This window comes from Microtus oregoni, unplaced genomic scaffold, assembly GCF_018167655.1.
Source record: "Microtus oregoni isolate MIOR12 unplaced genomic scaffold, Mior012 000013F_ref0000133, whole genome shotgun sequence".
In the NCBI taxonomy this organism is placed as follows: Eukaryota; Metazoa; Chordata; class Mammalia; order Rodentia; family Cricetidae; genus Microtus; species Microtus oregoni.
The window spans coordinates 2,358,473-2,373,254 of record NW_024543072.1 but is presented as its reverse complement, the minus strand read 5'-3'; the positions used below and the strand labels follow the sequence as shown (position 1 = coordinate 2,373,254).

General features: G+C 45.1%; 1 protein-coding gene across 3 annotated transcripts; it reads right to left on the bottom strand.

Moving 5' to 3' along the window:
* Nucleotides 1-1,424: 1,424 nt before the first annotated feature.
* Phf7 (PHD finger protein 7) lies at nucleotides 1,425-14,718 on the bottom strand. Of its 3 annotated transcripts, none has more exons than XM_041662575.1 (11): nucleotides 13,952-14,718; nucleotides 12,780-12,889; nucleotides 12,093-12,145; nucleotides 10,902-10,993; nucleotides 5,232-5,333; nucleotides 4,671-4,795; nucleotides 4,059-4,218; nucleotides 3,437-3,543; nucleotides 2,956-3,072; nucleotides 2,251-2,372; nucleotides 1,425-1,958 (listed from the first exon to the last, which is right to left on the bottom strand). In XM_041662575.1, exons 2-11 carry the CDS (start codon nucleotides 12,818-12,820, stop codon nucleotides 1,732-1,734), a joined length of 1,146 nt encoding a protein of 381 aa, XP_041518509.1. In that variant the 5' UTR covers nucleotides 12,821-12,889; nucleotides 13,952-14,718; the 3' UTR covers nucleotides 1,425-1,731. The 3 variants fall into 3 exon arrangements, with proteins under 3 accessions (XP_041518509.1, XP_041518510.1, XP_041518511.1); XM_041662576.1 differs by having other exon boundaries at nucleotides 12,093-12,142; XM_041662577.1 differs by lacking the exon at nucleotides 2,956-3,072.
* Nucleotides 14,719-14,782: the final 64 nt, after the last annotated feature.

Genomic DNA, 14,782 nt, shown 5'->3' with positions numbered 1-14,782 from the left:
ATAAAAGAGGCAGTTTATTCAATGGCAGCACTCTAGAGGCAGAGAGATGCAGACCTCTGTGTGTTCAAGGCCACCCTGGTCTACCTACATAGCAAGTGCTAGGCCAGCCAGGGCTACTACACATCAAGATACTGCCTGAAAACAAGACAATGCCTCTCCACCCATACTCCCAAACCCAAAGGAAAGCAAAAAAGGGCAGTTACTAATTTAGGGGGAGAAAAGTTAAACCATAATGTATTGTCTGGATCAATAGTAAATCATATTATTATAGTCATGATAATATAAATTATCACAGAAGACTGAAAATGGGAATTTCCTAAGGTGCTAAGCCCACTGTAACATAAGAAGTCAATAATTTCTAATACTACTAAATCAAGAAACTGCTTTAAAATGGCAGTAGTTGCCATTAGGAAGTAGGACTAGAAATAGAGAAGGGTGAGCTAGGAGTGGTTTTCATTATTATCCTTTTAAGCCTTACTAGTCTAATGACTTTCATAAGTATGCAAGTGCTGGATGGTGAGTCGTGCCAGAACCTGGCACATGGCAAGCATGTGTCCTACCACTGAACTCCACTCCTAGGAACTGCAGATTTTTAAATGAATTTATTACAGATTTAAAAATACATACCTTTACATATTAAAAATATATTACTTTCCTGTTTATTTTGATAGTAACAAAACAATGCTTATGATTTCAAGTGAATATAGTCAAATCTGAGGGCAATCACCATATACATCTTGGATCTAAGTCTGCAAGATTTAGCAATATTTGAAATGAGAGCACTGTCCTCCACTGTTAGTGACAATGACTCACTGGAACCTTGGGAATTCAGTATGTAGCAAGGCTGAGTTTCTCCCACTAACCCAAGCCCCATGAAATCATTAAAAAACATACAAATATAAGATAGGCTCTATTCAGTTTCTCCCCAGGCTCTCTGCCAGATTCCCATCCGAGCTGCCTTGCCTAATGTGGATGTTGTGGTATGCAAGTTCTCATTATGCTAGTCAGAAGTGCTCCTGCCACCAGGCAGTGGGGCTTTGAGTGGCTCGCTCTAGCTACAGAGCTAAGACCACACTGGCTAGGGTGAGTGGAAGCCTTCGGCCCCACATAAGCATGTTGAGTGCAGGGACCCCAGCCTTGCTACAAGGGCCTGTTCTCAGACCCAAGTGGACTGCCAAACTGGCTCATTGTCTGGAACTTAATCTCAGCTTATTTGCTTGAGGGCCATACTCTGTGCCCCTAGGGTCCCACTTACTCTGCAAGCTGATTCCTTCCCAAAGAACATCTATGCTCTACGTTCAATGGTTTAGTGACTCATTTTGGGGACCAGAAAGCTGAGTTCTCTTATTCCTTTACTCTGTTCTCCAGATTCCTTAGTGTACCAGATAGATTCCAGAGCAAACTCACAAGGAGCCATCACTGGAGAGACAACTTTATTTGTAAATAACAAACAAGTGAAGCAGGAGGAGGCACATGCAAACCATCTAGGGCGGAAGAGTCTTTGTGAAGGGAGAAAAGAACCGGGAGAAAGAGCAGAGGTGCCCTTATGCTCAGCTGTTGGCATGCAGACTTACTCAGTTCTGCTCCCAGCCTCCCTTGAGAGCCCTTCTCTTGGCTACTAATCTCACTGCTGTCCCCTTTGTCCCATGGTTTCAAAGTGCTACGTCTCCGAACTGATGCAGCAGTGCTGTCTGGTACTCCACTGTCCTTGGCAGCAGCTCCTCTGAAGCTTTACTTGGACTTTTTGCAGTTCTTAGTGACTCTGACTCCTTTGGATCTCCAGGAGCGTCTTCTTCTGCCACCAGAGGACTCAGGCTTTTCTGATAGGGAAGGTCGTATCCACTCAGTCCAAGAAGAGCCTGCATTCTCTTCCAGGTCAGTGGCCCTGGAGAAATGCTCCTGGGGCTGGAAGGCACTGCTGCAGCAGGGGACGTCAGCTGAGTCTTCAGATACATAATCTGTGGTGAAAGAAAGAGGAGGGAAGGGAAACTCAACTTTTGTTTCTCCTGTGTATAGGTCCTTCCACCCCTTACCAGCCGCTCCCCTTCCAAAGCCACGGTGCCCATCCAAAGCTCCCCTCTGTGACATGCTTTCTCCATTCCCAGGCAGGACAAGTTCTCATCCCCATCCTAGGGATTTTTTGTGTCATGAAACTCAATTTGTAGACCAAGCTAGCCTTGAACTTGAGTGTTGCAATGAAAGATGTGTACCGCACCCACCACCACCTCCTAGGTCCCACCCCGTTCTTACCCATGGTTGAATCAGGTGAGCACTCTCCGCACTCCCATTTCTTGCTGTTGGGTCTCACTGAGGAGCACTCTCGGTGGGTTCCATGGGATCCACATGTAGCACACAGAACGAGGCGCCACTGCCTACAGAAGAGTCATGGAGAGGTGTAGGGTCAATCAGGACACCAACTGTCACTTTGGAATGTTACCTACCATCCAGCCTCAGCCACGAGGAGAACTTCCTGGGAAATTTATTTTTATGTGTTTTTCTGTTTTGCCTGCATGCATGTATATGTACCACGTGCATACATTGCCAAAGAAGGTGTCAGATCCCCTGGGACTGGGATTGTAGACCGCTGGGAGCTGCTATGAGAATGGTGAGAATAAAGCCTGGGTCTTTTGGAGGAACAGTTGGTGCTCTTAACTACTAAGTCATCCTCCAACCCTAAGGGCACTTTAAATTAGTTTAATTTTACTATACTCATTTACTACACCCCATGGCCCTGGGAGGCAACAGGTAGGCACAGATGCCTCTCCAGTGGACACAAACAGCAGACCCTGCAGAGGAGCCCTGCCCGTCTGTGCATGAGTAAGCCCCTCTGTGCAGAGGCTGGTCTAAAATGGAACTTGGCAACTGGGTTTATCCAGAGGGTGGGCAAGAGCAGACGCCCTGCTTTAGTAACACTGCCAAGACCTGAGATGGCACTGCCCCGGAGCTTCTTCCTACCCTTCATCCTCAAAGCTGTCTCTGCCCTGTTGGTACAGACAGATGGGAGCATCACAATGCTTATAGCGCTGATACAGTTCCGAGAAAGCCCCTGGCTCCAGTTCCCAGGCAGCATCTCTGCAGGGGGAGAAGAAGTTGTAAAGGACACATAATCCCCTGGTGACCCTTGAGAACCCAAGCTAAGCACAGCAGGAGTTCAAAGGCCCAGCACGGCCAACAAGGCTGGGGATGGTCTGGCTGTGCGCAGAGGTCCTTAGCTCCACCCTGGAGTTCACACTCCCCATCCCCAGAGATTTCTGTTCTGTTTCAAAGCACCTTTTCAGGACTTATGCCTTCTGTCCACTTCCCCCTTCCTTTTCTTGGATGATTGAAAAGCACTCTTCTTACTTCACTGCACACCAGCGCCCAGCTGCTGCCAGTTGCTGAACTACCCTTGCAACCCACTCCCTGGCTCAGGCCCTCTGTACAGATTTTCCGCTACCTGTCTGGAATGTGAATCCCCATTCTCAGCATCTCTTGGGGAAACTCTTCTCTGTTGTTGCACTGGGGGCACTTGAAGAAGTGCTTCGCTGACGTGTGGGCATATTTCTGTAAGAGAAGAAGGCATTTGTGAAAACCATCAGGCCACCTCAGGGGAGTTCAGGAAGGGCAGTTTGGGTGTGCTAGGTGATGCATCAGATGTCAGGCCTGTGACCAGAACACTTTTGAAGAGTGCCCAGGAGTGCCTCGGTTGTCATTTCTGGCTAGGGTCTCAGCAGTGCTGACTCAGCAGGGGTCAGGTGCTGGATACATTCGCTTTTCTTTTGTCCCAGCAGTGAGGCTGATTTTGAGCTCTTTGACTCACTCTTGGAAATACCCATTTGCTTTTGGCAATCCTGATGATTTTGCCTAGTCTAAATCTTACCATGAATGAGGCCCTAGGCCAAGGATAACCAGAGACTAGGTTGATTATTCTCTAACTGACCCGGAAACAGTTCCTGTATACTGGCCTGCAGTGTGTAGTTCTGAAGGTTAGACATGCCTGAGCATTTCCAGGTTGCCTTGGTTCCAAGCACAGGGCCAGGGCAATCATGAGAGGTCCCCCTAGAGCAAAGGAAGCCCACCTGGATACACTTTCGGTGGTAGATAGCTTGACTACAACATGGGCTCCGGATATTCTCAACACTTGTTTTGGATAAGTCTTCGCAACACAAGACACAGCTTTCCTCCCCCAGACTCCCCTGTTGGATGTTCTGTGTTGGGCGATGTTTTCCACAAAATGATCTGTGGTGGGTAAACGGATTTGGTTTCTGGTTTGTCACTGATGCAGCTTCCCTGCTGCCTGACCTAGGAAGGGCAATCAGCTATTTTCTTGGTGTCTAGTGAATGGCTAGACCCTCAGAAAAGCAAGTGAAGACCCTCTAGATGACTTCTTATGGCTGCTTACCCAGTGAGCAAAGCTCTGATGACTGTCTCCATGGTTTCCCATTACTTAAAGCCCTATTTAGTTATGCGCAGCTGTCTTAGAACCCCAGCTGTTTGTAATTTAAGGAGGGGGCAGGAAGCAAGAAGAAACCCCTGTGAAACTTCCAAGTCAAGACACTGTTTCCCATTATTAAGTGGAGGGACAGATTTGTTGGAGAATCAACAGTCTCGTGAGAACTAGGTTCTGATTTCAGTGGTGTCTAAACAGCAGGTTACAAAAGGGCACCCCAACTTTCTCCTTCCTCACTTACTTGTACTCTCCAAAAAATTGTGAAAGGCAACCCCTTTCCTGGCCACAAGGCAGATGGAAGCTTCTGGCACACTGGCCATTCTGGCATTTGATAGCAGCTCCCTTTTTCTTGCACAAAAAGCAGATCTGCAAATGAGATTCCAGAAAATGTTTTGTGACCCGAGAAAGACAAACAGAAGTTGTGGTTCTTCTTTCTACTGACTGGGAATTCTGGGAAGCAACAGCTATCCTCTTTCCCTCAGTGGTCCAGGGTACTCTAGAGCTGAATGTCAGGAAGCACTGATTCCTCCTGATTTCTCAGGATGCTGCTTCCTCTCTTTACTTAGGAAACATCCCAGAAGAGATGGGACATAGGAGGACTGGGGCTAGGGGTGTAACTCAGTGGTAAAGTGCTTGCTTATCATACTCTGGTCCTGGGTTTGACTCCCAGGGACAGACAGACAGACAGACAGACACACACACACACACACACACACACACACACACACACACACACAGATTCTGAAACATGTATGAGAAGAGGCCTACCCACTCTAGGATCCCCGTTTCAAGGAATTCTAACCTTCTTAGAAGCCCGGGCTGCTTCCTTTCTGATGTCTTTGGGCATAAATCCATGGAGACCTCTGTTGGGTTGGCCCTTCTGAGGCAACTTGCTAGATAGGATCTAGAGGAGCAGAACCGGCTGTCAATGTAAGATTGTCAGTGAAATGGTACAGTGGGGTGACGGTGACCAAGGAAATGGAGCTTGGTGGAACACACTGGTGTATAAGGAACAATTCATTTAATGAAGTTTGATAGTGGTATGTATCAGATACTCCAGCACTTTCTAATCATTAACTCTTTGAACAACCCAATATCGAAAAACATACCTTGGTAAAGGCCACTGGGCTTCAGAACCAGTACCTTTATGCAGTGCTATTCTGTCCCTCATTTGCTAAGGGCTGCTCCTGTCACTCTGTGACCAGAGGGGACATGTGCTCGCTAGACTGACTCACTTCATGCTTGTAACAACTACACGACACAGAGCTATCGTGGCTTTAATTTCAGAGAAGGCCACTGAAGCATGATGTGGCAAGTGACATGGCTGCAATCGCATGGCAAGGAATGACAAAACTGGCATTCACACTAGGCCTACGGAACCCACAGTCTTACCCTATTTAGTACAGTATTTTTTTAAGAATATTTTTCTCAGAGTATAACGGGAAGGTAAATGGAATTTCAAAATCCCCTCTTTAATGGCCATTCTGCATTAACAGGAAAAGGTTAGGAGTTGCACCGCCCCTCTTTTTTTTTTTTTTTTTTTTGGTTTTTCGAGACAGGGTTTCTCTGTGTAACAGTCCTAGCTGTCCTGATTACCTAGATCCATAAATATATGGCCAATTGATTTTGATAAAGACATCTAGGTACTTCGGTGGTATTTAAGTATCACTTAGGACACACAAAAAGTGCTTACCACAAAAGAAAAACTGGTAAATACATCATCAAAATTTAAAAGAAATTTCAAAGCACTATTAGAAATAATAATATATATTAAAAAGGATTTGTATCCAGAATATATAAATAATTCTTACAATCCAACAAGACAAAAGAATCCAGTTTCTTTTCTTCTTCTTCCTTGTCCTTCTTTTGAGACAGGATTTCTCTGTGTAACAGCCCTGGCTGTCCTGGAACTCGTTTTGTGGACCAGGCAGGCCTTGAACTCACAGAGGTCCATCTGCCTCTGCCACCCAAATTCTGGGATTAAAGGTGTGTACCACCCATGTCTGGTTTATAATCCAGTTTGTTTTATTTATTCATTTATTTTGTTTTTTGAGACAGGGTTTCTCTGTAGCTTTACTTTGGAGCCTGTCCTGGAACTAGCTCTTGTAGACCAGGCTGGCCTCGAACTCACAGAGATCCGTCTGCCTCTGCCTCCCAAGTGGTGGGATTAAAGGCGTGCGCCACCACCACCTGGCTAATCTAGTTTCTTTTAATGGACAAAAATATTCAAACAGATTTGTTAGAGCCCATATGGCTCCAACACAGATAACTCTTTTCCCTAACTGGACTGGTACAGAGTCGCGAGGAATAATCAGACACAGCTTACAGGGTCATCACGAAAGGGCATCTCAGGCTTCTTCTCTCTTGCAGATCTCCTTCATTTATTATCCAAACAGCTTATATATCTCAGAGGCTATCTTAATTTAAACCTGTCTTTCTTTTTTTTTTTTTTTTTGTTGAAGCTGTGCTGCAGGGCAGGGGGTAGGACATAGGCTTACTTTGTCTGTTAGACTGCCTTCCTGAGCTCTGGCGGGCGGATTTTTAACTATCTTTTTTATTTTAACTTGTAAATCATAAAATTAGGAGAATTTTTGAATCCTCTCCTCTGTTTTATAGACTGTGTGAGGTTAACTGTTTCTGTCTGTCTTCTACCCCCAGCTGGGTTGACTAGTGCACACCTGGCTACTCAATCTCAGTGGTGACTTGGTGATCCTTGGGCCAAAAGTCATTTTTCCTTTATCTTTTCTATTCATTTAGCAAGCAATAAAAGTTACAATTTTGTGTCTATCACGCTTATAGATTTTCAATAACTCTGTCATTGTTTCTGCTCCATTCTCATTTAAGTTACCAACATATATAACTGAATACCTTTTTCTTATCCCATATATATAACTTATTTATAAATTTTTACTCCCGATTTAAGTTTTGTCCCGCTTTTCTACATTTTTTTCTCTATTTTACATCTCTGTTTCTGAGCACTCACTACTCACATATCCACCGATTTCTTCTTACGGGCTCCTCACATCTGTTCACCTCTTCCTTGCGTTTTGGGGTGCGCAGATCAGCCTCACGTTCTCCTCCGTCCTTTTTCCCATTTCTCTTGGGGTTCAGCGGACAGCATTCACAGTCTTTCACTTTGTCCTTTTTCCGGCTTTTCACAGAGTTCGGCAGTCAGCACCACGTTGACTTTTTTGTACTTCTTGTTTTTTCTCCAGCATTCCTCTCGGGGTTCAGTGGCCAGCACCACGTTTCTCTTTAATCTCGGGGTTTAGTGGTGCCCCACATTGGGCGCCATTATGTTAGAGCCCATGTGGCTCCAACACAGATAACTCTTTTCCCTAACTGGACTGGTACAGAGTCGCGAGGAATAATCAGACACAGCTTACAGGGTCATCACGAGAGGGCATCTCAGGCTTCTTCTCTCCTGAAGATCTCCTTCATTTATTATCCAAACAGCTTATATACCATCACATAAATTGAGGGGGGGGGATACATCAGATTTGTCTCCTAGGTAACCAGGTAAATGGCCTTTTGTGTCCACATCTACCTGTCTGCTGAGTATGCTAGCTGTTGGGTAGGCCTGAATTAGCATCTCTATAAGATATCCTTCAAATTACAAAGGAAGGAGCACCAAACATCCTGACCATTGTTAGGCAGAGACAGCTTGTCTGCAGAGCCACAGGACCCCCTCGGATGGGGTCTATGGCTTTGTCGCCTGGCTGCCACACCATACAGATATATGGGCCTACAAGATTTAAAAGGAGATATGTGAATTAGCACATGAAAACCTCAACATCTTTATTCCTCAAAGAAGCACAAATTAAGAGCACAGTAAAATGCCAGCAGCATCCAGTAGGAAGGCTGAAATGAAAGACTAACAATAACAAGTTTTGGTAAAAAATTGTCAGCTGCAACTCTCCTAAATTGCTAATGGGTGTGCAAACTGGTACAACAACTTTGGAAAGATGACTTGGCAACTTTACACATGTATACTTAGATGTACTCAATAATCCCACTGCTAGGCATCTGCCCAGAGAAGGAGAATGCATGTCACAAAAAGACTTCCACATGAATGTTTTTAGCAGCTTTATTCACAAAAGTCCACTTAACTAAAGCAAATTAAATTTCCACCAACTGTCGAAAAGATAACTTTTAACATGTTCAAGCATTGTTGGGGGAAAAAAAACCATTTCAGCACCAGATGTAAGCCAGGTTTATGGACTCTCTGAGTTTGAGGAGGGAACAAGATTAGAGGAGGCAGGAGAGAGGAACTAATATGAGTCTGATAAGAATCCATGGTTAGGGGGCTGGAGAGATGGCTCAGTGGTTAAGAGCAGTGTCTGCTCTTCCAGAGGTCCTGAGTTCAATTCCCGGCAACCACATGGTGGCTCACAACCATCTGGAATGAGGTCTGGTGCCCTCTTCTGGCCTGCAGACGTACACACAGACAGAATATTGTATGCATAATAAATAAATAAATATTAAAAAAAAAAAAGAATCCATGGTTAGTTCAGGCTCTGGCAGGCAAAGTAAAGATGGAGAAAGGCCAATTCAGAAGGGAGCCATCCTTATAAGGGCAGCAGTATAGAATTGACAGGGGCAGAAGGCAGCAGGATGGAGGGGGCGGGATTTATGAAAGGGGGCTGAAATAGCAATCTTGCCAGGGGGAGGATTTCAATAGCATAGGAATGGAGATACAGGGAGGGCGGAAGAGAGGGGTAAATGCCAGAGGACAGACAGAATCTCAATCTGAAGACATCCCCAGGGCATCAAGACTTGTCAGAGAGATGCCCAGGATTAGTGGACAGGTATCCTTTTCCACACTGATGGGGAGCACAGGAGGGTGTGAAGCTAGTCCGGCATACCAGTATGACTTTTGTATTGAGCTCCAGCGGGTCAAAGCCAGAGCAGGCAGCTTGGAGAGGATACTAACCTGAAAGATAGTGACTAGAGGAGGTGGAGGAGGAAATGGCTGGAGAGGCAGACTCTGAACTTTGTAGTCCAACACGGTAGGTGCAGGAGTCAGAAGTAAGTGATTTGCACCCAGGAGGGCCAAATCAACAGTCTGGTCAGAAGAGGCATTAGGGTGGGACCCAATGTTTCTTCTCTCTTCTGCACTAGATGTAAGCGTGGGTGCAGTGAAACAACCAAATCAGACCACTCGATGGGTGCAGAGAAACGTTTATTGAAAATATCAGACTGCTGCATGGCTGTCTCTCGTGTGATAGAGAACAGCCAGTGATGAAGAGCTGTGGTTTCGGCGAGCTAGCTGCCACAGCCTGGAACTAGCACAGGGCTCTTGTCTGCAGGAGGCTTGCTCCAGTTAATAGGAAACTAGATGCCCTTTCCGGAGGTAGGCGGCTGCGGGGAGGGGTGTGTAGCTAAGGGAAGCAATGGCTTTTCTTGACAAACAGAAACCCACTTTACAAGGTTTCTGAGGAATGCTGATTTCAAGTAACAATCCTTTTGTTTACCTGGTCAGAGTCCAGCCTGAGCTGGACCTAGACTGTCAATTTGGGGTTGGGACCTAATAGAAAAATATAAACTGTATGGTTTAATTTATATGGAGTAAAATAATACACAAACTAATCTCTTGATCCTCCTAATGACTGTCTCTGGTGGCACTGACTAGAAGAGGGCATAAGGTATATTTTCTGAGATGACTGAAAGGTTATTTATTTTAATGTGGATGGTGATTACACGAGGATATACAATTTATCAAAAATCAAGGGCTAGAGATGAGGCTCAGCAGTGAAGAGCACTAGCTGCTCTTGGGCAGGACAAGGGTTTGAGTTCCAGTTATCCACATGGCAGCTCACAACTGTCTGTAACTCCACTCCTCGGGAATCTGATGCTCTCTTCTGGCCTCTGAGGGCACTGCACATACATGGTGCACAGACATATATACAGGCAAAACAATAAAATAAAAATAAATCTTTGAAAAATTCATCCAACTGTACACTTAAGATTGGTTCATTTTATAGTATTCAGGTTACATTTATTTAAAAAGCATATTGGGGAAAATCAACTAGAAAGATGATCCAAGTGAGCATTGGTTTCTGGGAGGCAGAAAGGAAGAGGGAACATGATTTAAGGAAGAGAGCCTTTATGCTTTATATTGTCAGGATTTTAGATCATGTCATTTAGTATTTTAAAAAGTAATTTTTTTATATTTATTTATTTATTATGTATACAATATTCTTTCTGCGTGTATGTCTGCAGGTCAGGACACCAGACCTCATTACAGATGGTTGTGAGCCACCATGTGGTTGCTGGGAATTGAACTCAGGACTTTTGAAAGAGCAGGCAATGCTCTTAACCACTGAGCCATCTCTCTAGCCCCTTTAAAAAGTAATTTTAAAAAGATTAAAAACTAGGAAAAACAAGCAGCTATAAATTTGAGGCTAGACACAGAAGTACTTGTCTAACAAAAGCTGTAAGACACATAGGGCAGGAGGGTCTTAATACTCACAAGACAGAAATAGTGCACACAAAGACTGTCTTTCTGAAGAAAGTCTCCTAGTTTTTCAGGATCACCAGGTTCTTGAAGGCATAGCAGGCAAACTGGAAGAGTAAACATTAAGAATAAAGGCTTGATTCAAGTTGATATTAAGAACAGAAAAGTGGCCGGAGGGTGGTTGGGCACGCCTTTAATCCCAGCACTCGGGAGGAAGAGGCAGGCGGATCTCTGAGTTCGAGGCTAGCCTGGTCTACAAGAGCTAGTTCTAGGATAGGCTCCAAAGCAAAGCTACAGAGAAACCCTGTCTCAAAAAAACCCAAAAAACAAAAAACAGAAAAGTGGGCCTAACCATCTAAGTGTCTAGAGGCTCCTTTACCTTCAAAGGGTTTTTGAAAACACCCTAAGTTGGAAGCGCATTTACTAGGTGTAGCCTATGGAGCACTATAGCTTAGCAGCACAGTACACTGCAAATAGTTGGTTGTTTTCTTTTACTGGGCTTACCAGGAGCTGAGCCTTGTTGCCACTGCCCAGCACTGCAAGAGAATACTGTACTAGATATCATTAGCTTGGGAAGCCATCAAGACCCCAAACATGAAGTACGGTTTCTATCGATGCGCGTCACTTTTGCATCGCTTTAATGCAAAAACAAAGCAGATGTTAAAGCACTGTAGCCAGGGAGCATCTCTTCCGGTAACAGGGAATTCTGGCAAGGACAGAGGTTAATTCTTGTTAGGTATCAGGCTTTGATATAATTTTGGTCACACCGTAAGCATAAGCTGAGACTAACACTTTATACTGTTTTGTTCTCAACTGGCTCTAACTAAGTTCTTTCTTGAACTTCAGATATGAAACTCTACAGACACTGAATTCTTTTCTTTCTTCTTCTTCTTATTTTTTATTTATTTATTTATTTATTTTTTTGGTTTTTTGAGACAAGGTTTTTCTGTCTAACAGTCCTTGCTGTCCTGGAACTAGCTCTTGTAGACCAGGCTGGGCTTGAACTCATGGAGATCCACCTGCTTCTGCCCCTAAGTACACCACCACCGCCCAGAGTCAGACACTGAATTCTTTAAGATCTTAATCTCAAGAGAATCTGGGGAAGAAGTAGGGGTTGATAATGAAAGGAGCGAGTTCACTGCCCCATTCGAGTGGCCTTCTTTGCTGAAGGCTGGAAGCAACTGAACATCATCTCATTTCTCTTACCAGGGCCCGAAGATAGAGTCTTCGGGGTGACCTTCTTAGTCCTGGCAGCTCTTCTATGTAAGAGAAAAAAGTGTAAGACCACTTGGATGATGCTACTGACAAGCCTTCTGGCTTTCCCTTAAAATGCCACTATAATCTGATTAGGGACCAAATTCTCTAAAGGCTTTTCATATTTTGTTTTTAAAGTATAAAATATACTAAATTATTTGAGGATAGTGTGTATACTGCCTGGGTTGAACAAATTCAAGAGTAACCTTCCTTTTATTTTATTCTGCCAATTACCCACAGCACTGAAATTAGGCTGAAGTCGACTGTTTCCCAGCGGTAGGCACTATTTTTGGTACTTTACCATGAATTAGTTCAACAGATCTGCAAAGCATTCTACCAAGGGAGTACTATTATAAAACATGCTTTTGAGACGAGTAAATTGAGGCATGTGATTTGTCTCAGGCCTTGTAGTTAACAAGCAGTATAGGTGTGATAGAGATTTAAGTAGTAATGGTCCCACAGTTGTCACTCTGCCACTGGGGACAGCACTGGGAAGGCGGGGAGGGCTACTTTTTTGGGGTGGGGGACGACTGGTGTATGCTTTAATACTGTCTAACCCTAGCCAAAGGGAACAGACAATGCAACATGTATCAATGGCCACTGCAATTTCCCCCAACTCTTCCAGGTCACCTACTCTACCTCAATATTGGACATTCCTTCGTTTCTTTTACAGTCTTCATTCGCTTCTTTCTTTCCTTCCTATCTAGAATTCTTCCGTACTATTATGAAGACAGCACAGGTTTTTCCAGCTATAAATATAAATAAGGTAGATTAGCAATTTGATTTTACATTTGGTTATCAAGTTCATCAAGATCAAAACAATAGTGCACTTTTCAACTCACTCAATAAAAGGGGTATATCCAATATTAATGCCAGTAATGGCCAAAAAGATTAAAGCGCGCCAAGAACCATTCTAGGCACTTACCACACACTGAGGCACAATTATCACCCTTATTTTCAAGTTGAGGAGACGGAGGTACAGTGAGATAAACATCTTGGCCAAGGTCAGAATCAGTGATCCAAAGTGAGACTTGAAGTTAAACGGTTCTGTTTTTAACTAAGTGCATGGGACAACACTCAAGAAAAATGTACCTTCTGTACCCAAGTGTAGGCGCCTTTTCTACTCAGTTAGGTACCATAGCTCTTTCCTAGTGAAAGGGCTCTGAGAGACTTGGAATCTTATAAGCCACGACCCCATCTAGTTGAGGGAGGAGAAACAGTAAAGACCACCCCCTTGGCTCTCATCCACTTTACCAGGTTAAGCTGGCCATTGAGGTTTGGCCTGCCCATCCTTGTCTAGATGTAACCTGAGTAAAATGCCACCCACTCCTGTCATCAGTGTAAAAAGGCTACAAAGTTATCCAGGTTTCACTGGTCATTACAAAGTCTCCAGAGGATTAGGAAGGGTTAGGGGAGTCACCCCATGAAGGGCTATGTCTAGTAAGGGGAAGGAGGGTAACATTAATCCTTAAAGAGTTCAGTGAATTAGGTCATTCTAGAGACATACTATACTTCATGACCCAAAGCCTCAAGTCAAGACTGGGGCTAATAAATATCTTCACGAACGTCTAACTATTGGATATAAATGCTAGCTACTACAAGGCATTGAAACTTCAGGCTAGGTTTTCCCAACACAGGAGATGCAGTTACAGAGTTGACATCGGTTTGTTTTCTTACTAAACGTGGACAGGCTGGAGTGAGACTCTAACCTTGCTATTTCCCTGGGGCGGGGGGGGGGGGGGGGGGGGATCTACTTTAACCACTTCATAGTTGTTGACCCTAAACCCAACCGTGTTAGAATAGAGATAAACCTTGAGACTTCAGTCCTTTGCATCGCTGGACCACGACGTTACTTGAGTAGAAGTCTGTGCACACTGGTAGTTGTAAGATGGGACAATCTTCAAAAACAGTTGAGGATGGATGTGGTTAAAAACAAGCTGCTCAGTCCGTGACTTCCTAATCCGGCGGATGCTCTCTCAAAACGCTTACCAAATTCTTTCACCGTTTGAAAAGTGTTGGGTAAATGCTTGCTGAGAAAATTAAACTTATAGTAACGTGTTCGGTCCCGCCGCCGCAAGAATAAACGATTTATTTGGAAAATACGTGTCGGTGTGGCCACAACCGTCCCCCGAAGGTAACAGCCAGAAGAGGGGCTCAAGGAGCATTCCGCGCATGCCAGACCAGGCTCAGGTCACGCCTGCCGGGCAGCTGGTTCGGGGCCAGGCTGGAGGTTGCTTCCGCCTCTCGCTCCCCACGAAGGCTACGAGTCACCACTGCCAGCCCAGGCTGCCCACCCAGCTGTCGCTGAGGGCGCCGCTGTCCCGGAGCTTTATTCGTTGACACAAGCCGTGGTAGCTACTTCACGGGCGGCCGCCCCGCGTGGTGACTGCGCTGTCGGAGGAGACGAACGCGCTAACGGGGGCTGGGTCACGTGGACGATGTGGCTCGCGGAGACCTCAGCGTTGCGGGCAGTTGTCAAAACGAGCACCGCTAACGGCCGCGCGCCCGACCCTGCCCGCGCACGCGCGTATACTCGCCTCGGTGCGCATGCTCGCCTCTGTGCGCGCGAGTCCGCCTCTACGGGTCTGCGGGCGGAAGGCCAGTCCCGGGCCAGAGTCGTCGCGTAGTGATGACGTCGTATT

Coding starts and splice junctions, on each gene's coding strand:
- Phf7 (XM_041662575.1), bottom strand. CDS start 12,820: ATGAAGACTGTAAAAGAAACGAAGGAATGTCCAATATTGAG. Junction 12,146..12,779: donor AAGGAATGTCCAATATTGAG/GTAGAGTAGGTG, acceptor TCTCTTACATAG/AAGAGCTGCCAGGACTAAGA. Junction 4,796..5,231: donor CAGCCCGGGCTTCTAAGAAG/GTTAGAATTCCT, acceptor TCTCATTTGCAG/ATCTGCTTTTTGTGCAAGAA.